The sequence below is a fragment of the Protopterus annectens genome, chromosome 1.part0, assembly GCF_019279795.1.
Source record: "Protopterus annectens isolate FY-2018-M chromosome 1.part0, PAN1.0, whole genome shotgun sequence".
Classification (NCBI taxonomy): domain Eukaryota; kingdom Metazoa; phylum Chordata; order Ceratodontiformes; family Protopteridae; genus Protopterus; species Protopterus annectens.
In genome coordinates, this window is record NC_056725.1 from 1668205519 (window position 1) to 1668233456 (window position 27938).

Consider the following 27938-nt stretch of genomic DNA (forward strand, 5'->3'; position numbering starts at 1 on the left):
CATGTTTAACTTTGACTCTTTTTAATCTGAGAGGAGCAAGACTATTTAGAGTCCTAAGGAATGTGGAGTTAAAGAAATCCACAGCTTCATTAAGAGGGAGGGATTTCAATGAGCTCCAGTTTATTTTTTTCAGGATGTCATTGAGGGTGTTTTGGGAGAAGTGGAATAGATCTCTGGTATACCTTAATTGGTGATTGAGTTAGACTGAGGTAAGCATGGCATTTGTTGGGAGGGGGTGGAATTGTAGATTCAGGCAGTGATCAGAAAGGCAATTTAGATTTAAGGAGTGGGAAGGGGAACTTTGGGTTAGGTAGCTGGAAGGGAGTTTTTGGTGTTAGGGAGCAGTGAGTTTAAGGTTAGAAAGTAGGATAGGAGTTTTATGGTGAGGGAGTAGGAGGGAAGTTTTACAGTTAGGGAGCAGGAAATGAGTTTTAGGTTAGGGAGTGTGAGAGGAGCATTAGGGATAGGGAGTGGGAGAAAATTGTAAGTTTAGAGAGCAGCAAAGTAGTTTTAGGTTTAGGCTGTGGGAGGGGAGTTTTGATTTAAGGAGTAATTGGGGATATTAGGGTGCGGGATGGAGAGTGGAGTTTTAGATTTAAGGAGTTATCAAATTTTTGGTTAGGGAAGGGGAAGTGGAGTTTTAGGGTTAAGGTTAGGGCGCTAATAGGACTATACAATTTAATAAGGCTAGGTGCTGGGAGGGCTAAGTAAAGTAAGATTGAGCTAGTGGGAGTTAGAATACTTGCCTTTCCAAGCATGTGGCAGCGAGCAAATGTGCAATGAGCTACTAGTATGAGAACACATGTATAGATCCACTGACTTAAACTGTTTGATGCTCTACATTTGATTTATTTCATTGCTAGCCACATAAAAAAATTGCAACAAAGCAGCCACTTTCATGAAAAGTGGAAACATAGTAGAAATAAGATCCAGTGCATCACAGTAAAAAAAGTTTTGTAAACAAGGGACACATGGACTGATTTAAGCTATATGTTGCTCTACATTTGGTTTATTCACATTGTCATGAAATAAAAACATGTTCCGCAAAACAGCTACTTTCCAGTATATAAAAAAACAGGAAAAAAGGGCAGTTCCAGAGAATCATTGAAGAAAATACACAAGCACAGTAGAGCATCAGGTTCTGATATATTTTTGTAACTAGAAATAGAAGCACTGCTTTAAGCTGTCTGATGCATTACTTTTGTTAACTTACATTGTTAAGAATGTAAAACATCTACAACAAAACAGCTGCTTCCAGTTATCAACTTGTGGTCAGACAAGTATTGAACTCTAATGGAATATCAGGCTGCAAAACAGTTTGGTCAATTATATACTGTGGTACTAGTTTAACGGGAAAAGTGGTCAGAAAATGATTACTGAAGCAAGTATCCGGCTACAGTTGAATATCGCATTCAGCAAAAGTTTTATAAACAACGGCTGCAAGTAATGGTTTAAGCTGCTTGGTGTTCTACTTCTGGTTCATTAACAATATTAAAAATTAAAAATGTTCACAACAAACAGTGACTTTCCAGAAATTACACAAAAAAGTAATCAGGCAATAATTAGTAAGCTTTCTATCCAGTATATAGGACTGTCTACCAAAGCAAGCACAGTATTTGCACACCTCCATGTGACAGCTATAGCTCTTCAACCTAAGTAAATAATCACAAGGTCCAGCTAGAATCTTACTTCTAGTATGAGCGTATACAGACACACACATAGACACACACACACACGCACACACACGCACACACACGCACACACACACACACACGCGCACACACGCACACACGCACACACGCACACACACACACACACACGCACACACGCACACACACACACACACACACACACACACACACACACACACACACACACACACACACACACAACTGGGACCACTTCATATGCATCTCAGTGCAATGAACAAACACCTTGGAATCAAATTTCTCTGCTGCTCATTGCATGAACTGAAATCTCTCAGAACCAGGTTGAAATCGATGTCTATATCATGCATATGCATCAGCATCAATCCCATTAAATGCTGCTCACTTATGCAGTGTTGGAGCCATGTATTTATCCTTCTCAAGGCACTAAAGGCTGTCTCTGCAGATGCGACTGGCATTGCCATCAGAGTGCTTAATGCAGTGTTGATATACTGCTACAGTGTATGAACAATTGTGGTAAGGAGTGGGTTCTGTGGTGTATTCTACTTTGTTGTCCATTTTTGCAGTTCGTCTCATAGCTTGCATAGACTACACAAGTCAGTCTTGTAAACCTCATACAGTTCAACAACTTTGCCATCATCCTGAAGAATAGACAATGAACTGGGCATCAAATCTTGTGTCAGGAACCATGAGCTGTTCATTCGGTTCAGCTATTACATGGTCCAAGAATGGTATGGATGCGGTCCTTCTGTAAAACTCTTCTGGATCTACAACAATGATCTTGATCCTTATGGTTTCCCTGCCACATATACTAGATATACTTTCTTCAGTGAAGGCATAACCTGCGGGTTTGTTTACTTCTTCATACAGCACTTTGAAGTTGCTGTTAGCATTGCCTCTTATACTTTAACAGTTTTTATGATAACCTTTACTCTTGATGCCTGTACCAAATCAATCTGCTCATGCTGAAGGTAAAGATGAAGAGGTTTTATGATGCCCAGCACAGGTTCCAGTGTTATCAGCCTAACAATAAAATAGAATTTCCACACAGCAGCATAGGTGGAATTATTCACAGTTCTGTACAATCATGTCAGTGATTGCATAGAGGCTACTGTACCTACCAGAAATAATCTGAAAACTAATTAAAAATAAAACAAACTGTCCTGGTAGAATCCAAAATTAAACAGGTTGTACAACAAAAGAAAAAAGTCATAGCTAAACTTAATGAGTGTAACACCAAAAAATATAAACATTCTTTCAACAAACTGAATAGACAACTAAGTCCAAATATTTTGAGTAAAAATAACATCCCAGGTCAAGTACAGCCATAAGATTTGCTTTGGCTATATCTGAAATCTCAAAGGCAGCACACAACAGTATACTGAACTGTTGGCAAAAGGAGCGACATTCAAAAACCATCAAATATAGCAAATCTACTGACTGACAAATTCACTTCAAACTTTACTCCTCTCTCACCAAAACTACGTCCCAGGAAACTCCACCTAACATAATTCTATCAGTATGGAGCAGGTCTTAGATGTGCTCTCTAAGGCCAAGAATAAAGCATCTAGGGACCCCAATTATATCCCAGGATGCCTCCTAAATAGCCTGAAATACAACCTCTCAGTGTTACAAGAGTCACTATTCAACCACAGCCTTCACACAGGCTTCATGTCACAAGAACAGAGGACTGCAACAGATATCCCTCTGCACAAGCTAAGGCCATCAACAAATCCCAGGAACTACAGACCCATTGATTAGTCTGACTACTTTCATATGCAAAGTCATGTAAATAATTATCATGGAAATGATTAACAATGACATAGGAAGCCTTCAGACACTGGATCCAACCCAGTTTGGCTCAAAGGCACATCACGCCTACTGAACGTGATGGATTTCTTTAAGAAGGTCACCAAGACAATCAATGAGAGCAAAATGGTGCACATTGCCTACCCTGACCTAGCTAAGGCATTTGATACAATACCCCATTCAGGCATTGTAAACAAACTCTTGGAATTAGGCATGAACCTCTGTGTAACTCACTGGATAGCCAGCTGTCTCACAGACATGACCCAGGAAGTTAGGTTTGGAGAGACCACCTCCATAAAGAGGCCATTCACTAGTGGTCGTCTCCTTTTTGGCATTTATTTTTCAGAAGTCAAGGCCAATGTCAAAGACCTCTGTCTTACCAAATTTACAGATGATTGCAAGCTAGGAGCAATTATAGAAACCCCCTATGAAACCAACATCTTACTGTAAGGTCTAACACAGACAAATGACTGATGCCAAAGTCACAGCTTAAATTTCATTGTCAAGAAATGCATAATATTACCTTTTGGGAAGTTGGACACCCAGAGGAAAAGATGTCATTGATAAAACACCCCCTAAATGTGGGCACAGTAATCATGGATTTGGGGATTCTTGTAGATAGTAACCTGGCTTTTGACCAACCTGTGTCTAAGGTAGCAAGGAAATCATTCTGACACTGAACTTATAAGTAAGTGCATGGCATTTAGGTTCTGGGAAGTCATTGTACCACTGTACTCAGCCCTGACCAGACTCATCATTGAGTATAATACTTCATTTGGAATTTACCTGATGAGGCACATGCAACAACTGGAACATTCACAATGGTTCTCACAAAAAATACCGTGTATAAACACAATACCCAATGCAGATTACCTCAAAGCTCTATCTTTATACTCTGTTTCCTACAGACTTCAGAGAGGTTATTTATGGGTACCACTCTGATGAACCTTTTGCATATCTGCAAAATGAATAGCAACAGAACTACTAGATTTAAGAATTTAATCTTTACTTGCGACTTAAATAGGACACGTTGAAGGGGCAGGCATGTATCTCAGAGAATCCCCATTCTCCTAAATAGGCTTCCCATCCATATGAAGTGGAGCCCCTTCTTAACCCTATTCAAGTGCAGTTTGGACCAGTGAATGGGAAATCAGAAACTCACCACTGGTCTGACACCTATGGCCTTGACGGACACAGGCAGCCATTAAAGCATGTCCTAACTAACATATACCCCTTAAAATAACATCTAAGGCACAATAACTTATGGGATGTATTTAGGTTGCATGCCTAGACTTATAAAGGTGACAGTAGTTGTTAGCCTAGTATACACCTATGAACATAATTTAGGTACCTATCTGCCTCTTTGTCAAATTCTGCAGTGTCTTCCAAACTGTGGTCAATGACAACAGATTTCATCTTACATCCATGCCGACAGTTAGACTTACTCATCTACCTCATTGCCCATAGAGAAGTACTTTTGTCTGATGCAGACTTGTAAATCCCTTTAACTGAGACAGACACACATCATAACTCTATGCAGATGAATTTAAAATAGCAATTACCCTCCAATATGTATCAAGTGTGTTGGCTGTTTCATGCATTGTACAGGAATGTGCAGTAGCTGTGCTCATGTTGTATGCTTTGCATGCTAGTAATTGCTCTTTCAGAAAGATGGCACAAATTCTTGCTTGAACTCCACTAAAATTTATTTCATGTAACTGCCTCAGTCATTGCCCTGCCCATGCAAGCATCCTTTGCCCACACCCCGTGCAATGGGTCACTGCAAGAAAAGATCTGCCAAAGCTTTTACAATGGTGTCCATAGCCTCTACAAACTCAATAAAGTGTTATTGAATTTTTACCTTCCCCTGACTATGGTGCACATACCTTAGAGTCACTATAATCTACTCCTTGTGGAGAGATGTCTGATATGTCATCTGCAGTTAAGCTGAAGTGCCACAACTCTTTCACCCTGTATAGAACATGTCATTGACTCTGCAAGTCAGTGAGCTGAAACTACTCAATCTGAATCTGTGAAGAAATACAAAGAGCATTTCTGGGCACCTGATGCAGATTACCTGCGTGCAAAGTCATTGCAACAAAGTGTTGAAGATCCCACTTTCTGCTTATCTTCTTCAAAATTGCAAATGCTCTCCCTTTCACACAAGACAAATAGCCTCACTATTTGGTTCAAGGCATATAATTTGCATTCTTGCAGGCTTTTGTTTGTTCAGCTATGCCATGGAGTGCAACATTATTTTCATTCTGCCATCACACCCTTCCAAAAATGCCTCTGAACTGGCAACTGTATTGCTCTTCAGCTTTGTTGTCTCTTCAAAATCTTTCTTGCTTTAGACCAGTCAGCCTCTGGTGTTGAGACCAACAGAGTGTCCTTTGAACAGCTGAATACAAAACAGGGGCCAAAGAAGATTGTGTCTAATTTCACTGAGTACCATGTGACAAACTCATGAAGCAACTATGGATTACACCTGTGAAAATGTTTCCACTCATACACTATCCATATTTTTTAGGAAAGGCAAATGCTTGGGTGGTTGCTCTGTACTTTAAAATACTTTTCTTATCTGTATCTGAGATGCTTGTATGATATACAGCCCTGTATCACCATGACTTGTGTGATATACAGCCCTGCATGACCATGGCTTGTGTGATACACATCCCTGTATCATCATAGCTTATGTAATATACAACCTTGTGTCACCATAGCTTGTGTGATAAACAGTTGTGTATCACCATCATCCTTCTGCAGGGATCACTCGTGAAATTGCAAAGCCCCTTATCTGTATTACAAAGCTGATAATCACATTCATCAACCCTTCCTGGGGACACTGTCCATCAAGAGCATTCCTGTTACTGAAGGATTCTAAAATTACCCTTCAGTAGTAATTGTTTCTTCTTCTATAGCTCTTTCACCAGGAGACAAGCTTACTACAGCTAGTTCTACTTGTAGATCAGTCAGAAGAACTGCACTAAATTGTTGACCCTTTTTCCAAATAACACAGAAAACATACTAACTGTAGCACAAGGCTCAGCTGTGTTCATAAAGAACTGCCTATATGGTGTATCAGTAGCAGGTCATATTAATAATACAATGATTTCAATGTTTAAAAGACTTACCAGGTGGTCATTGATTTTTCTGAAAAATTTGGTGGTGCAGCCAAAATTGATCTGATTATCACAGCTGCAACATGTCACATCAATATGCAGGGAAAAAGAAATATTTGCCCATAATATATTATGATATATTACATGACAAGTAATAGACAGAAAAAATACCAGTTTAAAGATGGCGTTTGTAGGTCATCTGGTGCAGCAGAAGTGCATCTGATATTGTGACTGGAAAAAAATAACATCATGTTAATATTACTATGTACAAATATGTATGCTGTATTTTTTAATTAATTAATTAACTGATTGATTAATTAATTGACATCTGTTGACCAGGATAGTCTGACTGAGCTAGTACCCTTTTTCAGCAGTGGTCTGGGGAGAAAAGCTCCACAATCATATACAATAGTTTAACGTACTAAGAAATATAGAGCGTACATGGCCCTTTAATAATAATAAAAAAAAAACAAGAGTTACATCACAAGGCTAGACAGATGATCAGTTTGTACAACTGAATCCATAGATTTTGGCAAAAGCAGTTTGTCAAAGCTATTTACAGGATACATTTATATGTACAACAGGAGAACAGATAGTTTGTTTAGAAGCAGCTGTGTATGTACATGCAGTGTCCTGAGTATAATACAATCCATTTGTCACCTGGTTCAAAAGTAGCATTTTAGATACCATAAGGATATAAGTTAAGAAGGAAATTTGTTTGTTCTGGCAGTGTCCTGGGCATAATAGAACACTTGCCAGGGGTGATGTTAAGCATGAGGGGAGGTTTATAAGTAGTGAGGGGCAATGAAGTATAGAGAGAAAGGATGAGAGAGGAAAGGGAGGAGAAGTGAGGGTTTTTAAGGTGTTGCGTTGTGAAAGGGGTGTTAGCAGAGTCAGGGATGAAGGTAGGCTGGATGGAGATACAGTTAAGAAGTTCAAGGAGGATCTTTACAGTTGCAAGTCCAGGGGTTTATTAGGAATTCTTTGAGAGCATTTTTAAATTCTTGACGATGGTTTATATTTCTAATAGATAGGGGAAGTTTGTTCCAGGGCAGGGAAGGAGAGCAACTGCAGAGGTTTTGTCCAATGTCCAATATAACTTGTCACTTTATGGATGGCAGTGCTTATTGGTCTATCAATGACAGCAGGAAGGTGTGCTTTTTCTAAAAGGAATATACAAATGCATTATATATGGCATAAATACCTACTATCAGTAGCAAAGTTCTCAATTGTACAGGTTTTCGAAGAATGCCCAGATTTTTGCCTCACATTTTTGGTCTGTTTCTCATAAAATGTGTGATTTTCTAGCAAATTAGTGAACATTAGATTCCCTAAATAGTGACAGGCATTTGAGTTTCATACTTCATATCTCTCAGAAAATATACGGTAACACAAAATATTTTATTCTAGCAACTTTCTAAGCTTACAAGGCAACATTTAAAGTTTGTTCCTACTTTTGGGCCTTTATCCCCTCATTATTTTTGGCTTTGTACATATTTCTTGAGCTAAGAGGTTGACAGGTATAGTTAGCAGTATGGTCCATCAGTTTACCTACAGCTTGGTTAACATACTGAGTACTTAATGAATCAAGCAGGAGGCTAGACTTGTTGAATCAGGAAGGAGACCAGACTTACAGAGAGATTAACAGCCTCTTTTGTCATGAAAGCTTTACTTTCCTCTGTTGGGCAACAGATGACTGCTTCCTTTTCATTGCTGACTCCACCATCCTAGCAGGAGAAGTAAATACAACCTGTATTAAAATATTATTACTGCAGCTATCTTCAAAACACATTTGAGAAATGCCAACTTACAGGATCAGGTATAGAGGTGGAGTATGGCTGTAATGTTTCTGAATAAAAGCACAAGTTGAGATAATTGTTGCAATGGCAGCTGTTATACATGAAAACAGAATAAAAGCTCTCTGTCTTAGACTATCCAAATTACATTTGCTGACAAGACAGATTCAGACCCTGCCCCCCATTACGTTTTGGTCCCTGTCAAGTAGGTCTTGCCAAATGTCTCTTCTTCCCTTGCATGACTGCGCCTTTCATTCCTTTCTCAGGGATGACAGTCACAAGGGCTCTATTCAGGTAAGATCCCTATGGCCCATTCTTTCCCTGTCTGGAGGGGGTAATTAGGTGATTTATTCTTCTGGAGAGGGAGGTGATAGTGAACATGCCAGACTCTCATTGGACTCCCCAACTCCCCACATGACTCAACAGAACTCTGCTAGACCTGCCAACCAGGGTGCACATGAATGCATCCTTGCACATTTTAATCCCTGGCCACAACGCAGCACATACTGTCCAGACTTAAGCTATGCAGTTGGAACTTCTAGTGCCTCCAAATGTCACTCAAACAGTAAGCCAGAACTAATTGTTTCCACCAAGTATGGGTGACCTGGCAACAGCCACTCGCTTCTCATCTTCTAGTCCATATTAAGCCATTTTCTAATGGTAATCCTCAGCTACCCGAGTCACAAATATATTTGAACTGATCTTGTACACTATTCCACTGACAATGAAGATGTGCATCCATGAATGTTAAAAGGAAAGGCTGCTGACAGTTGCACCCCTAGCAGTCTACAAACATGATCAGGCCATTGCTGAAATGTAGAAATCTACATGCAACAACCAAAGAAACGGGTTACAGAATTCTGAACTGCAGATAGTTGTTTTATTCAGGACATTTTAATAGAATTATTACAATCAATGCTTTCAAATAACATACCAAGACAAAATTAACCTTCATTTTTTTCTGCATAAAATGTCACACATAACGTTCCATTTATTGGTAACCATACAGCGTGAAACTGCCCTGTGGTCTCCCCACCACATGTAATGATCACCTTCTGACTATATTTCTGATGTTAGACAGTGACATACCTGAAACTAGTAGTTGCTTCAGTGATGAGTTTAGTGTGCCTATGATTGCAACAACCGAAGGCATACAAATGCCAACGTTAATAAAGTCAGATTTTTTTATAAACTGCTTTCCCCCAAAACATAGCCACATTCTTTGTGCACCTCCATTTTGTCATTGCAGTGACACTGAAAGTAATGATGACCACAGTTCTATATGATTACGTGTTTCTCTCAGCCACATACACTGATCCAAAAACACTAATGTCTGACATTAGGTACACCCATATCATTTAACACAAGTCACAGCCTTGGGAAAAAAGTTACTTTAATCATAAGTTATTCATCAACATGAATTTTCAGAAATATACAACACTAATATCTAATACTTTTGTATGCCTATGCCTTTGAAAAACTTTAGGTCATTCATCAGCATGCATTTTCAGTAGCATGTCTCTCTAATGGCTGATGTTGTTCATAGGTTCATAGGTTAACAACCACTGGGGCCTTTATAAGCTTAGCGAAGCATCCCAATTGTATCCCACAAGTCTGTTGTGCCTTAGAGGTTATTTTAAGGGGTATATGTAAGGTAGGGCAAGATTTACAGGCTGCTTCTGTCCATTAGAGACATAGGTGCTAGTCCTGGGGTGTATTTCTGATTTTCCATTCACTGGTCCAGGTTTCGCTTAAATGGGGTTAGGAAAGAGCTATGGTTCACATGGTTGGGAAGCCTGCTCCAGAGAAGAGGAATTTTCTGAGACACATACCTATCCCTTGAAGTCAAACAAGTTATATTTATGTTCCAAGCAAAGGTCAGATCCCTAGCTCCAGTAATTCTGATGCTATTCATTTTGTGGATATGCAAAGGGTCTATCATAGTGGATCCAAGGATGCCTTGTATGCCAGGCACAGATAGCCTCTCAACAGTCTGTAGGAAACAAAGTATAGAGTCAGGGCTTTGAGGCGATTTGAATAGGACATGCTATTTATCCCCAATGTTCTTTTTGTGATGAATATCTGTGGATGCTCCAGCTGTCGCATGTGCCCAGTCAGATACATACTAAAGGGGGCACTGTACTCATTGATGGGCCCGATGTGGGACAAATACATTAGAACAATGACTTCCTTGAACCTAGATGCCATGCCATCCCTTGTAAGTTGAGCAATGTAGAATGATTTCCTTACTAAAGCCAGTTTACTATCCACATGCGTACTCAAATCCCTGACTACTGGTTCTGCTCTTAGGGGTGTGCTATCAATGAGGTAATTTCCTAGGGTGGCTGATATCCCAAAGGGTACCTGTTATGCATTTCTTGGCATTGAGGTTTAAGTTATGGCTTTGACACCAGTCATTTGTCTGTGTTAGTACTTCCTGTTGGATGCTTCTGTCTTGAGTGATCCTATGACTGCTCCCATTTTCCAATCATCTGCAGACTTGGACAGATAGAGGTGCTTGACATTGGCCTTGACTTCCTAGAAGTAGATGCTAAAAAGGAGGAGACCCAGCAGAGAGCCCTGAGGACTCCAATAGTGACCTGTCATTTCATGGAGGTGGTCTCTCCTATCTTAACTTCCTGGCTCTTAGCTGGGAGTCAGCTGACTATACTGCTTGTAAGATAGGGGTTTATATCTATATCAATGAGTTTGATGATAATGACCAAGTGGGATATTGCATTAAATGCCTTAGCCAGGTCAGTGTAGGCAGTATGCAACATTTTGCCCTCATCCATTGCCTTAGTGACCTTCTCAAAGAAGTCCACCTAGTTGAATAGGTTTGATCTGCCCTTGATGAAACCAAACTGGGTCAGATCTAGTATTTGAAGGTTTCCTATGTCTTTATTAATCGTTTCCATTATCTTTTCATGGCTTTGACAATGACACTAATTAGACTTACTGGTCTGTAGTTTCTAAGGTCTATTGATGGCCCACCCTTGTGCAGAGGGGTGACTGTTGTAGATTTGCACTTGCACGGCAAAACATGCCTGGAGGCTACAGTTAAACAGTGACTCCACTGGCCCAATAGTTCATGTTTCAGGCTATTTAGGAGGCATCCTGGGATGTTACTGGGGCCATCAATGCAGTATTTTTGGCCTTAGAGAGTGCAGCTTGTACCTGCTCCCTAGTGATAGTTGGGGGGTTGTTTCATTTTATTTTCTAGGATGTGGCTGGTGGAGAGAGGGGGGAAAATTGGAGCTGAATTTGTCAGCCAGCAGATTTGCTATATCTTCCAGCTCCATGTAGGTAGCTCTACTTACAGCCAGTTCTGCAAACTGCTATGTGCTATCTTTGAGGTTTTAAACATAGCTAAAAAGTCTTCTGGTTGTTCTTTGCCTGGAAGGCTATCTTTATCATAAATGTGGCTTTAATAAACTTTATTTCACCTCTTAATTATTTTTTTTTTAGATTGATGAAAATGTTTTTATCATGGTAGGCATAGCACTTCCTGATCTTGGCTATGACTTTTTATATTTTGTTGTACAATCTGTTTATATTTGAATTCCACCAGAGTCATTTGTTTTTTGACTTAGTTCTTAGATTATATCTGGTAGACACACCTGTTTCTATGCATTTAGTTACATGATTGCACAGGGTTTCTGTGAACAATTCTGCATAGTCAGCTGTGCTCTCAGGGTTTGGGGGAGGCTTGAAATTTTGACAGGTCATGACTTAGTAGTAGGAATTTGACTTAGAATAGTGCCTAAATGTTATAGGGTTAACCAGGGTCACATAATTAATTTTGATTATAAAGGAGACAGGTTTGTTATCTGACATTATCAGAGAGGACACTACAAGGGGGGGGGGGGTATTGCATTTTCCCATGTTTGTGAGTACCAGATTGAATATGTTTGCAAGCTTAGTGAAAATATTGACTTAACCAATGTTTTTATATTATGTCTAATTTGTAATACTTATTTAAACTGTTGATGTTTTTGTTTTATTCTTGAAGAGTGTAAAATTATTGTTCTTAAAATGTTTTGCAATAATATGGAACTTTTCTCCTGGGCCTCTGCTGAAAATGGGCTTCTACCCAGTTGAACTTTCCCAGTAATCAAATTTCAATAAATAAAAAATAAAAACATGTCTGACCCAAGGTGTTGGTGTTGACAAAGTCTAGAAATCTTTGGGCCTGTATGTTTGGGTTCATGTAAATATCCCAGTTTATAGCTGGGTAGTTGAAGTTACCCATGAATATGGTATTGGTCTGAATTGTGAGGGCCTCCAATAAGTCCAAGTACAAGTTGTGGGTTACTTGGGTCATAGAGGGTGACCTACAACTTGCAAGGATATGATATGAGACTTTGCCTGTGGAAATCTAGAGACAGAGAAGCTCATGTGCATCATCTCACCTTTGAAGGAAACTCACTAGGCTTAAAATGGCCCATAAGGGCAACTAGTCTACTATTTACCTGTGAACCTATGAGCATATCAAGTTTGACTAGCTTTGAGGTGAGTTTGTTGTTGATATAGACTGAGAAATCTCCACCTTTGGTCCCTGCCTGTGCAATAGCTGGCATAACTGTGTGGAAGGCATTGTAATCCTACATTGCAGGGGTGCTCTTCATGGCTTAACACCATATTTCAGTAACTGCACAAATGTCCACATTCCCATGGTGAGGAGAGCCTGGAGGGAGTGGAGTTTCTTGTTTAGGCTCCTGGCATTGAGCAGTAACACCTTTAGATTCTATTGGGTTGGTTTTGCTACGTCAGAAAGTTTGTCAGTTTGGCATTGACAAAAGGGCACTATTGTAGAGGATAATGTTTTAGCCAATATTCAAAAGCCTAGAGGGGACAGATGCAGACCATCCATGGCAAGACAACTAGGTCTGTTGACCATATCCTCTTATGCTGACATATATCGTACCCCCTTGGAATAACACCAGAAACTAAACTAATTATTGACGTCAATCATCTTTTGTTCATATTGTGGCATTATCCTTTGTGAAGGTGGACTGCAGCTCAATGCTAGACACGTACCAGCCTGGGACACATAGTCCAAGAGCTCTGTAATGTCTCTGAGTAATGTGTTGGCTGGCCATATGGGCTTTGTAGTTGAGGTTCCAAAGGGAGTGTCTATATGTGCTGTGTTGGGTGTTGTTTTGGTGTCAGACTGTAATCCTCAATATTTTACCAGAAAATCAAAACTTTTATGAGGGACAGGAAACAAATGAGGTAAAATAGGGATGTTTTACAAAAGCAGAGACAGATGAGATGTATGCCTATATCAGTAGCAAAAGTTACATCCACGAAAAATGGTTCTAGGACAAGTCATGGATCACGTACATTTTCAAGGATAAAAGTCTAATGTGTGACATTACTGACTGACTATAATCCACAGTGGTTTGCGAGAGACTCAAACATTCTACAAAATCAGGTACAGTTGAAAGGTATGCCCATATCACTAACAATGTAGTTCCTTGGAACAACCAGCCACAACAACAGCAACCAGCCCAAAAAATCTTTTTGTCTGCTTAACGTTTTTGACTTCTTAATAAAAAAAATGAATATTTGCTTACCTTCACTTTACAGTTTAAAAAAGGGTGTGACCTGAACATTATATTAGGGTGCACCCGATTGAAAAACAAATAAAGAAATTACCCGCTTAACTTGCAGTCACTGCTGCTTCTTAGCTTGGGTCCTGAATTTCTGGGGGAAATCATACATGGAGGCAGAGACACTTGGGATTTCAATACAATTAAAGCCATTATTAAGGAGAGCTGGGCCATCCTCACTGACAATCAGCAGCTTGTAAGGGTTTTAGGAGATCACCCTACTTTTTTACATAAACAGAGCAGAAGCATACGTAGCTATGTGAAAAAGAAAAGTAAGGAACACCAGGATGACATGAACACTAAAATCTGTGGGCCACCTAACTGCACTGTCTGTGAATACTTGGAGTGTGACTCATGTGAGTACCCCTATCTTAAAAAGATGGTGAAATCTTCAGCAGGTGGTAACTGTAATACTGAAAAAGTTGTATATAGGGCCATGTGTAATGACTGCCCTGCATTTTATGGGGGTAAGACTATGAAGACTATGCAGCTGGAGAGACCACAGAGCTACCTAACCAAGAGGATTACTGGCCTCAAACAGTTGCCCTATGCAGCATGATTGAAAAAGCTAAGACTGTTCTCTGTTGCATACCGCTTTCTCAGAGGCGATCTCTGTCTAACGTACAGAGCCATGTCCAACCTAGAATTGTTGAACATGCTCCATCTTAGCAAAACCAAATCTACTTGAGCTACACGCTCTAGGGATATAAACCTCAACACAACAATGAATAGAACATGCTGGAGGGATAGATTCCCTTCGCAGAGACTTCCCTTACTATGGAACAGGGTCCCAATCTACATAAGACAGAGCCCGTAACTATCACTCTTCAAGAGGAACCTTGATGAGTGGATGGGTAACAGAAAGTTCACACCGGGGATCACACCAACAGCACTACTAGATAGGGGCCAAGGGTACTAGCTGCTAGTACAAGGGTCTAGGGAACTACTAAAGGGGCGGTGAATACCGCACAATGTGGCTGGGCTAATATATGCCTTCGGGCAGATAGCCCAGTACCAACCTATGAACCTATGAATAAACTAAAAAGAAGGATTTCAGGTCATCTTTCTGACATCAGATGTAAATACCAGAGGAACGCCTTATACAAACACTTATTAGCATACCCAGACCTTCTGGTTTTAAATTTATCATTCTGGACTGTGTGGAGATGGATGAGCTTGAAGGAATCATAAGAACTAGGCTAGCAGTTGAATTAAATGCATTCAGAAAACCAGGACTTAACTACTATTGCTCAATTAATCGAAAGCAGGAAGGAACTGGTAAAAAGAAAATACCAATGCAGCCCAAAGTAAAATTCACAACGACTTTAATCATCCAAGGTCTAAAACAACATCATCTGTAACTGACTAAGCACTTTCACCCAACCAAGGGCATCTTCAGAGTCAGTTAATTCATGATTACAGATCATATTTAAAGAAATTTGTAACCTGACAATAACCAATAAGACATAAGCATCAATTAAATAATTGCCATCAATAATTATTCACTTAATTCACCACATATTAACCCTTCACAATAATGCTACACTAAGTGTTGTAATGTATCATTTTGCAAAATATATCATTGTGTAAAATGTTCACAAATTTACACGTTAAAAAAACTGTTATTATATGTTAAACAGATAAATAGATAGATAGAGAAACTACTATCCCAATGTGTTTTTTTAGGATTTTAGAATTTTATACCAACAAAGCCTTTTGTTTTAAAATACAGGCTAAAGAGACAACATCATTGATGCCAGGCTTTGTACTAGCATCCAATCTAACTTGCCATAAGCACTCCTTTACTTCTAACATATTCTGATAATCACCCCCAAAATCTCTTGTGTAAATCTTATCTATAACAAAAAATATAAATTTATTAAAACTTACACATCTTTGACTATGAATAACTAGGGAATGTGTTGTTTTTTTGTTCTTTATATCTCTTGTATGTTCAAGTATTCTTTGTCTTAATTTTCTAGTTGTCATTCCTATATAGAATGTAGGGCAGGATAAGCAGGTTGCCACATAAACAACCATACCAGTGTTACAATTACAATATCCAGGGCTTGCTATCGTTCTTTTGTAGTTCCCAATTGTAACGTAAGGACCATCGTAAATAAACTTACATGCCTTGCATTTACCACACTTAGCCATCTAATAATACTGACCAAGAATTAAATATTACTTAGAAGAAATGTAGATTTTAAACCTATTTTGTCTGATACTAACTTTGGAAAGGTCAACATTCCCAAGGAAAAGTACACAATTAACAATTCTATGTAGGTTTAATACTACCTTACAATGAAAATTCTGGAAATTATAAGGAAATTATTGAAACAGGTTGGTTTAGCATATTTTCTGAATATATTACCAAAATAATAGGGGCGTCCCCTAGGTTTATCAATAGTAGAGGTACAAACATCAAGGAGCTGTTGGAAAGGAAACAAAAACCCGCTAGTATGAGACCAGCCAAGATGGCTAAGTGTGGACAGCAGGTCTTTTCTTAGTTCAATGTATGAATATGAATTGGAGCCAGAGCTGGATCTAGCACTAGGTAATCTAGGCAGTTATCTAGGGCCTGCTGGCTGGGAGGTGGTAGCCACAACATTTACTTTTTTAGTTAAAATAAAATACATGTATTCTTTAAGGGTGTTCTTCTTTAAGAACGTATCTGCATCTGTGCATCCCTGCATGGGTCGACATATGTACCGTTGCTTGCTTCTTTGTTTCTTTTCTGCATTCCACAACACAAGTTGGTTGGTTGCTTCTTTTTTTCCATGTGAAGAATTCTGTTGCTGCCACCATGAAATTAAGCACAGATAATATATATGTGTGTGTGTGTGTGTATAAAATGCCCTAGTTATGGTTAGCAAGTTAGTTAATTTTCTCAGGCTGAAACTCAGTACCTTGGTTAAAGGAAACAAGAGCCTGAATCGACTTCACCAACTACCAGACTACTTAAAAAAATAAGCTTCAGTGAACTTTCAAGGAACTGAGTTTCAGTCCATTTTCAAGGTATTATGAGTTTCAAGGGTAGAAAAAATTTGCTACTGCTCATGCTGTGTCTTTCCAACATGCAACTGTTTTGTTTAGCAAATGGTCATCACTATTACGCTATAAAGCATGAAAGCACTGTTATTAGCACAACACATAGCATGCTTACTTTTGATGCAGTAGGCTGTGTAGTCTACTCCCACAGCAAACAGATGAGTTTCATGATACTGTATTTTTCTTTAAGGGGATGTTGCAGTCCTGAGTGTGTCTTCTTTTGGATGAGATGTCCAATGACTATGAATCGGTTGTCAGTTTGCCATCCATTCCCTGTTGCAATATTACCAGTTTACCAGTTAATGTTGTTAATGTAACATAGGCAAGTTATTCTTCTAGGGCAGCAGGCACTGCATTTGTAGATGAAGTACTGAAATATGAAGGTTGCTAGCAGCAGCATCTTCATTAATTACAGGTTTGTTTAATGTGGGATTATTTGTGGCATTTACTTCTGTAGAGATTGTGCATATTGACTGATATTGGTGGATTGTAATGACAGAAGTCTGAGTAGCCTTTTATGGCTATGAAATGTCCTGAAATGGGCAGTTTTATCTTTACTGGGTCATATGTTCTGTTTCATTGTTTACTGGAAAATGTTCAAAACTACATACTTAAAACACACTATAGCAAGTGGTACTGCATTATACAAGGAATATAATTTAATACAATCAGGAAGCTGAATCAAAGGACACATGCATGTATGCATGGTCCTAAAATGGGTGCAAGGGGCATATGCTTTGAAGACAGCTCAAAGGTAAACTTTATTCACAACTGGCCAGATGCATTTTCTTTGAATATGTATTTCAAGGGCAAAAAAGTTTTCTGTTAATGTTGTCTGTTTTCATTGTGAAACTGTATTGCTTTGTTTAGTAAATTCTGTCAGTGTTTGTGCTATAAAATTTAAAATAAAACTTTTAAATTAAATCCAAATATCTGTAACCATTGTAGAAGTAAAGATGAAAATAGTATGTGCACCGACAGGTTGGAACAAAGTTTATGGCAACTGGGGAGAAACAGACAAGTAAATATTGGTTCACTGGAATGGCTGCAGGGGAGGGGATGATGCTGGGGGAGCAGTCCATTACCCTGCCTAGGGACCCATTTGACCATGATCCACGTCTAATTGGTACTGTTCTTTTCCTTTGTTTCCCCATCTGCTCTTACATTATTTTTTCTACCTCTACTTGGTACGTTGTTTTCTTACCCTGCTGCCTTAAAAGTGACTTGGTTAACCTGGAGGACAGCCAGATCAGGATCATTTTTGTCAGTGTTCTAATGTGAAGTGGAGGCTGTGGCCTCATCACCTGTAAATACTGGTACAGCTTTAGTGCATCCTGCAATATAGTTAATTCCAAAAAGAATTTTCTTGTGCCAACATACTGGTAATATCCCTTTCTCACCTTCAGTAGTTGTACTACATTCTTCACGGTTAGAGTCCTACTACTATTTCTGACTGATTGGTTGCTTTGGTGTAGCTGCTAGAACCATGACATAATGCTGAATTACCTCCTTCCCTTTTCCTTCAGAATAAGACTTGAGTCTCTCTCTTATTCAGTCTACACACATTTACTTTAGTGCATTCTTAACTATGGGACCTCCTCTGTTAGTCTCTGTACTGACCTCTTTCACTATTTTAATAAATAGTGTCTTTTGGCAAGATTCAATATCTATTTATCTAGCAATTCAACATTCAAAGCCAGATCTTAGTTTCTACACCTTTTTTTTACTTAATGCAAAGTATTTCTTCCAATATATCTGGCTGTACTCCCTCTCCCCCATTATCATCCATAGCTTTTGCACTGTGGAAATTCTTAGCCAGGTGTCATATTGAGTGTTAAGTTAGGGAAAGAGAAATGAATTGTACAACTTTTACACAATGGTCTGTAAATGAGTTTATTGTTCTCATTGGGAATTTGATGCCCTGTTCAAATGCAAAGATACTAAATGTTACAGTCAGACAGCTAAGTTAAAGATGACTTTTAACTTATTTAGCAGAGAAAGAGTCAGTATCTGAATTTGTTTTAATATTATTGAGGGTGTTCATTGATTTTAGTGTATTTTTAATGTTAGTCTTTTGTGGTTCTTTTACTATAATTTACTTATTTGTTCATGCTTGACAATTTGTGCCTCAGTGAGAAGGATCAAATCAATCCCATGTAACTCCACTATGGATTCAGTTTTAGCTTGCATATTAAATATACTTTTATTATATATACCGTATATAGGGTATGGGGTATAATTAATAAAGTGCCTAATTCTTTAGGTTTTGGGATGAGTTTCATAATTAGAGACAAGACCACGAACCATGAAATGAGTTCTTATATGCCAGAGTTTCAGAAATTTCATTTATCATATTTAAGTACCATATATCACCCTAGTGTATGTATTTTTCTATGTAACTTTGTGTGTACAATACAGTTTTCTATTGATTTTGATGGATTGATGTATGTAATATTGAATCACCGTTTTGGGATTTCTGCATAGACAGACGTATTATCATTATAGTTAGGAACGTTATTATATTTTTTATTTATTTATTTAGCTAGTTACTGGATTAATCAGGGTGCTTGTCTTTAGTTTCTGGCACAGAGCTGGAGTATAATGACTATCATTAATGATGGCGATGTTAATAAATTAAGGTATTTTTTCAGTGTTAAGTCTATTATATTGTGGGTAAATGTTCAATTTTATTTTAAGAACTTTTAGAGCAGGATCAGTAGGTTTAAGGTTTAGGTTACATGCGTGGGATCTAACCAGCTTTGAGATTCAGCAATTTGGTATTGCAATACGGTCAGCAGTGTTTTCTGACCTTTTTGTCTGTGGATGTGGCTTCAATGGCTTGATTTAGTAGAAAGAGTTGGTACTGGAAAGTTATTCATAGTTTGGCATTGTTGTTTCTAGTGCAGTGTGTGTGTGTGTGTGTGTGTGTGTGTGTGTGTGTGTGTGTGTGTGTGTGTGTGTGTGTGTGTGTGTGCACGCAAGTGTGTGTGTGTGTGTGTGTGTGTGTGTGTGTGTGTGTGTGTGTGTGCGTGTGCGCACATATATATATATATATATATCTACATACACATTTGCTTCTTTCTTTCTTTCTTTCTTTATTTATTTATTTTGCATGCTTAGGATTTATTGATGTTATAGTGGTTAGTGCTGATAGGATTTTTATTCATTTATTTACTTGCTTGTTTTAGTCATACATGTCTGATAATGTCAGTGTGAATACAGATGCATGTATTAATGTAATACGTATTTTATTACATATGTTTTGGCAGTGTGTATATTTACTGTTTTTGCTTATTATTGTGATTTATATATTGCTGTACTTTGGTATTGTGTTATAGATGTGGATTTAATTTGCATTTCTGTATAAGTACATGTTATGCTTTACAGTATTATTTGAATGTTCATTTACAGTGATGATTTGTGTGTTTGCATGTGTATGAGTGTGTGTGCATGTGCATATGTCTGTGTGTATGTATGTGCATATGCAGATGTATGTGTGTGCATATGTGTGTGTATCTTGTGGTTGGTGTTGGATTTGCATTGTGTTTGGTATTTTTATGTTGTGTTGTATGATTGCATGTGGATATGTGTCATGTTTTCTGCTTTTTGTGTTGTAGATGGGATTTTTGTATTGTGCTTTGAGTGTGTGTTTGGGAAAATACATTTATTTTTAATGCACGTGGAACATGTTTTGTTTATGTTACCTGTTCATAGTACAATCTATTCATTTAATAATGCCTTGTATTAGATACAGCAGAATATTTTTAAGTAATTCAGTCATTTATTTTCCATTCTGCTGTAGCATAATGTTAGCCTTCCCTTACTCATTAGACAGGTTGTCGAAGTAAATATGATGCATTGCTTGCTTAGTATTGTTTCACTTATTATTTACTTATTTATTGATAACTGGTGAGCTGCTTTGTTGGTACTTATGTATTATCGCAACCACATTTTCGTGGTTGTGAATCTCGCATCATTGAATCCAGATGAGCACATAAAACACTAAAATATTGTTCAGACTCCTCATTACTGGTAAAAAAAACCTGTGGACTACCTTCAGGGACAGCAAAACTTTTCAAATTCCTCTTCCGGTTTGCCGTGCATTACAGACGCATGCTTGAACTGCCATTCATGCTCTCTTATTGATGAATGGAAAATGTGAACAGTCATGAACAAGGAAAATGCACACACAGGAAGGAGGATTTTTGGAAAGTAATATTTTCTTTAAAAAATGTAAATATACTGTATGCACAATAACCATTGCGATGTGAAAGATCAGGGATGGTAATGCTTTTAAAAAGTCAGGGTTGATGATGTTGATAGGCAACTGTGGGGTCCTGATTACACATAGTATAAACGGTAAAGAAAACATGTTACTGGCTGATGAAGTGCTTCTTCTTGTCATTTGTAGAATGTGGCAGGTTTTTAATTTGGACCTGAACATATGTTAACAAATTGTTAAAAAAAAAAAAGTGAAGTAAAACCATTATTCCTGTGGCCGTGCCTTTCTATATGGGGGAAAGGGGTTAGCAATTGCAGACAGTAAGACAGCAGCCCTGACAGTTGAAGCATGTATGCACTTTACTGCCAGCTACATGACATGCTGGCGGCAAAGTGTATACCAAAACAGCAGCATTAACTTTATCATTTTTTAATGATAACCCTGCCCAAAACAACCTTCATTGTGCAAGGAATCCCACTGTCTGACACTGTGATACCATTAACATTTAGATGTAAACATCGGGAAGCAACCGTTATTATCACAAAAATGTGGTTGCGATAATACGTAAGTACTGCTTTGTCTAATACCTTCCTTTGAAACATATTTCTTTGTTTCATTATTTTTTTTAACTTTTTTTTCCCCAGTGTTTGACCATCAAGCCTCACTCCAATTCACCCAGTCAGCCCATTTTTTAAATTGATTTATACTTTGTTGACCAGTTGAATCACTAAGGCAAATTTAGGCAGGGCAATGGGAAAATTCCCCCTACTCAGAGTAATGTTGTCTCTGAGAAATTTAGTTTTATTATTTTATTTGTTTATTTGACATTTGTTTACCAGAAAAGTCTGACTGGTTGCAAGACCCATTTTCAGTGAAGGCCCAGGGAGAAAAGCTCCATAAGTGATGCAAGACAAGTTAGACAGGTGCCAAAGAAAATACAAAACAATATCAAATCTTACACAGGTAATAATGATGCAATAATAAGCAGAGAAATGAAAATACTTAGGTGGAAAAAAGCTTTTCACAGTTCATGAGCTTAACATAACATATTAATTACTTAATTAGTGACTAAATGAACATAAGATGTTACATGAGAGAGTTTAGAAAGATGGAACTGATGTGGATAGGATATAGTGAACGCCGAGTTACCTAGAAAGAGTACTGGGGGGTAGAATGAGCCTGGTTAAGTCAGAAAGATGAAGTTAGAGGAAAGATGAGAGACTGGGAGTAATATACAGAAGAAAGGAAAAAAAACAGAAAGGATCCAGGATGGTGGATGACATTGACAATGCTGACAGAACAAGCAGAGAGGCTGTTACTAATGCTTTTTGTGGTTGTGCCAGAGGATGAGAATTCATCTCTGCAGCTGCATAGTATGGAAGCAGCTGTAGGAAGGCTACATGACAAAATGTTGTTGCGGGTATTCTCTGAAGAAGAGCCACTTTATACTGATGCATTATCTTGGAGATAGGCAATGTGAAGAAATACAGCATGGAGATGAGCGTTCAAGATTCCCCAGCAACTGCTGGCAGAAAAATGTGAAAAGTGAAGTAGTGACAAATGCATTTATTGAATGGAGGCAGAAACATTTTGCAAAGTAACTTGTCAGTTTGTGTATTTTGGCCATGAAATGTTTGGCTGATGCTGAGAATAAAATTAATTGTTTTCCATTGAATGAGTATAGAGTTGATGCCAAGGAATTTTTAGAATAAAAATAAATTGATTGTACAGTTCAGAACAGCTGAAGTACAGTACTGCTGTAACTCTCAACCATTTTAAAGCATAACAGTCATAGCGCTAGGAACAAATAAATGGGCCCAGACATTTTCATTTCCTGACATGTTTTATGTAAAGATCATGCTGTAATACCTAATTTACTTAATACTGGTAGTGGCTAAGAATATAACCACTTATCACACCCAGTTATCTGAATAAAGACTTGAGGGTGAAAATGATCAAATAAATGAATTCTAGTGTGTGTGTGTGTGTGTGTGTGTGTGTGTGTGTGTGTGTGTGTGTGTGTGTGTGTGTGTGTGTGTGTGTGTGTGTGTGTGTTTGTGTGTATGTGTGTGTGTGATAGATATATAGTCTATATTTACCCATTAAGTTACTTTTTCATTCAGCAGCTCAGCAAAACAAAACCCCTAAAACCCAATCTAATGAGCCTACGGAATGAGTTCTAACATCATAGGATCATAGGAAAAGCAATGCAACTGTGACTTGCAGCCATTTATGCCTTCCCAATAACCACACTCAGATTGAACCTTCCCTCTCAAGGAGGGACAGGCTAGTAAAGCAAGTGGTGAATCTGTGAATGTCTGGTTCCAGTCTGAAGGAAGATAATGCATTGAATTACCTAATCTGGGATAAGAGTCTATTCCACAAAAGAGGAACACACGGTTGTTTGATAAACACATCTCTTTTCCTTGTTTTATTTATCTGCTGCTGAAGATTTAGATCGCTTTTTCTGGTATTTGTGTGACTATTCAGTTTTTGGAGATACAAAAGATCCTGAACATTTGGGTCCCCAGTGGCTCAGAAGGCAAGGCATAGATCTCTCCTCAGGAGTCTACAAGATGTTAAAGGAACAGTGCTTTCATTCTTTCTGATAGCTTAGGGTTTTTAAGGTAGTGATCATCTTAGTTAGGAAATTTTGCATTTTTTTCTAGTTGTCTCATAGCTCTAGTGAGGTACATCCCAAAGGGAACACTATATTCAGTAAGTGGCCCAATTAATGTGGAATATAATGGGACAATGACCTCTTTGTATCTGGAAGATACCCCTTGGTGATCAGCTGCATTAAGTAGAAGTTATGTTTCCACTATTGTCATTATGTGATGATCAAATAAGAGGAAATATCAGTCCAAGTACCAAGGTCTCAAACAACATTCTCATTTTTAGAATAGGGTATTCTCTATGTTATATGCTAGGGCGAGGAATGGTTTACCAAATGTCACTATGTTAAACTTTCAAGCATTTAATTTAAGCCCCATTGTTAGAACAACACATAGATCCTGTGAAGATGGGGGTGGGTGGTATCATTCAATTATCACTGACTTCCAAGGTTTGCAAACTTAGGAAATTAACACTAACATGTGTCTCGAAGGGGAGGGAGAGGGTTGTCAACTTTTTTTTTTGAGTTGCCATTCAGAGAATTGGCAATTTCATGAAACAAATGGAGCCATATTAAAAGTGCACACACACACACACACACACACACACACACACACACACACACACACACACACACACACACACACACACACACACACACACTCCAAATCAATCAAAGTCAAAAATAATTAAAATTAAATTATTGATGCGCTCTTCAAAGCACATCTTATCAAAATGTGTCTTTAGTTTCTGTTTTACTTTCTAGTGCAAGACTGCAGTACAGCAAATGTTAGAGATATGCAATTTTCCCACTGTTGTGTGATCTTGAAGTGAAGGTAGTGTATATGTAAAGTTGAAGGGTATGTACATACATTATGGGTCTATGTTAGAAGATTAGAAGATCAATAGACATCAATGTTGAAGTGCAGACATTTGAAAATCATAATATCAAACTGGCTTTTTTGATGCATTCAGAATATTTTTTGCATGGGGCAAGCCCCCCTGCAACCCATACCCCTGGAAAATATATATAGCGACTCCAAGATAACACCACATTGGGGAAAATGCAAACTTCTGATCCCCAGAAAAAAATAGCAACCAGCAAAAAAAAAAACGGTTTAATGATTTGATTTTCAAACTTTTGAAGTTCCGTATTGTGGTCTGTCACTCTTGTAATGTATACTCATATATATATATATATATATATATATATATATATATATACATAGACAGAGATAGATACATTTATATATATAAATATAGATATAGTCAGATATAGATAAAGGTAGAGACACATATGCATACTAACAGACACTGAAAGAACATCAGAGAGAGAGAGAGAGAGAGAGAGAGAGGTATGCCTGAATAGAGGAAAGGCTATGACAGAGGTACAGATGAAATATACCACAAGCAAGGTGATTCATTATATACTAAAATTTAAAATAGGCAATTTAAATTACATTTTCATTACATGATTTAATTAATTGTTGTAACTGGTAGCTTGGATGATTATATCAGCAGGATGCTATATTTGTAACTTAGTTATTCCAAATAGTCATACATATTGTGGTGCCTACACTTTCAGCACCCCCCATGACACAGATTTACACAATTTCATTGTTTGTTTCTTTATCATGATTCTGTCCATGGAGTATGCCTTGAAAGAAAGGTTTTACTGCACCATCCGCATACTGTTTAACAAATAAAATAAAGCCTACTCAGAATTAATTACTTTTTAACATTTAGTTATTCTCCTGTTTTACAGATTCGTCACAAATCGCAGAAAAAAAATTTGTGGAGATCCTAGTGATAAAGTGGTAGAAAAAGCAATGAAACGTTTACAAAAGAAGAAAAACACAAAGCTCTGTGGAAATCCTAAAAAAAAACAGGCAAAGAAAAAGGAAATGAAAGTGGCACAAACAAAAAAAGGTGCATGACATAGATCTGCAATAATCAAAATGGCAGACTTAAATCTGATAAATAAGTTGTTTTTTAGAGTTCACGCTGAAATTGTTGTTTATCATGAGTGGTAATTTTCATGCCACATGACAACTTCATGATGTTGTTCAGGATTCAGTTTCCCATAAAGTAGATTATTGCTTGCTAAAAAGAGCAGCTTATACAAAAGTTATCCAAACCATATTTGCACTTTGATGAAGCTTGTTAGCTGAGCTTGCTTAGGTTACTTTCCAAATAAAACAAGTAAATATTGTATAATTCTTTTGTAAGCTGTTTTGTCATTACTTGTCCGAAAGAATATGAGTGAAATTGTTTACTTACTTATTTCTGTTTTGGTTTCTGGGTCACATGAATAATGTTTGCCCATTTTACAGAGGAGGTCTGGTGAGAAAATAGAGTTTAATAAGGCATGTGTACAGTCCCTGAAGGGCCTTTGGAATACAGTTAAACACATGAATGTGTAGGATATAATCCCCCAAAAATATAAATAAGAAACATCCAGTGATAGTGATTTAAATAGAGTAAAATATATAAACCACCAAAAATATATAAACCACCATTGGTTACTGGCATTGTTTTTTTTTTTTTTGGTGGTTTATATATTTTTTACAGGATATAATCCCTTGTTACGTGTCTACAAATAACACCTGAAATCATGAAATATAAAACCAGTGAGGATAACCCTTATGGCACCCTGAATGAAAGGGTACCTGACAAATCTTTGAACGCTCAAAATATCAAACTTTACATGGTCGAGACCAAACATTCGAAATTTTGAGTGTTCGAAGATAGATTTTCAATGGCACCGTATGGTGCAGATAGGGAGAATTTCCCTTTTCTGCACTGAAGTGCGGTCTCAGAGTTGGTATATTTAAGTGTGGGGGTGCAGGGTTGCTTGCCCCCCTGCCTATGCTGTTAAAGTGTTTTTTTCTTTTTTTTACTTTTTTTTTTATTTGATGTTCGAACATCCAAATGTCAAACATTTGGTCTCGACCATGTAATGTTCGATATTTTGGATGTTCGAACATATAACATAGACCCGAATGAAAGCCCCTCTAGAATTGGGTGAAGTTTGATTGTCAGCATATATGAGGGCAAAAAGTATACAAAACATTTAAAACCAGCAATATTACCATACTTCAAAGCAGAGCAGTATAGGCATATATTGCAATACTGTCAGTTAGATGATATGTCAATTAGATGATGTGTGATCAGGAGACAGTTGTAAAAACTACTTCAGGTGAGATCATATTTTCTCACAATTGTAGAACCAATGATTGGGGAGTTACGATTTAGCTAGTCATTTAAATATCAATTTCCTTTTTTTCATTTCTCCTGTCTTGCAGAAGACTAATGTAGGTTCAGCCAAGGTAACATTTGAAGAGGCCATTTTGAAGCCTAAAAAAATATATACACACACACACACACACACACACACACACACATATATATATATATATATATATATATATATATATATATATATATCTATGGGTCTACTTCAAATTAAAATTTCACTTACCCAAATTTTAAATGATCGAGATGATAACACCGTACTTGTATTTAAACGAACACTCACAATGCAGATATTGCCACCAGGGAAAGGAGACAGTCAGCCAACATGAACAAGAAACCAAACTGAAGCATATCAAACCCATCCAAGCACCCTCACACCCCACTAACCAAATATACCAACTCGGAGATTGCACTATAGTGGGGAAAAAAACAAACTCCCAAATGCTTGCCGACTGCCTCCTTTCCCTGGTGGAAATATTGGTGTTGTGAGTTTTCGTTTAAATGCAAGTTCTGTGTTATCATCTTGTTCATTTAAAAGTAAGTGAAATGTCATTAATTTGAAGTCGACCCATATATATATATATCCCCACTGAAGGTACAAGATCATAAAATGTACTCTTAAATGAAGTTTAATTTCATGATTTAATCTGATATGCAACTCTGCACAAATGTTTTTCCAAGGTTATTTAGTGGTGCATGCTGTATGTGTCTATTCATCCTTGCATTCAGCTTCCATATTCCATTTGTCTGTCCACCCTTGCATCTGTTTTCTGAACTGATCAACAAGG

The 27938-nt window shown here is 37.8% G+C and overlaps 1 protein-coding gene across 2 annotated transcripts in view; it reads left to right on the forward strand.

Moving 5' to 3' along the window:
• Positions 1–26123, forward strand: part of LOC122801826 (C-C motif chemokine 20-like) — a 124842-nt gene extending 98719 nt beyond the window's left edge. For both annotated transcript variants that reach the window (XM_044071473.1, XM_044071463.1), the window contains exon 3: positions 25661–26123. In XM_044071473.1, coding sequence (XP_043927408.1) covers positions 25661–25832 — 172 coding nt within the window. In that variant the 3' untranslated portion in view covers positions 25833–26123. The remainder of the gene's footprint in view (positions 1–25660) is intronic.
• Positions 26124–27938: the final 1815 nt, after the last annotated feature.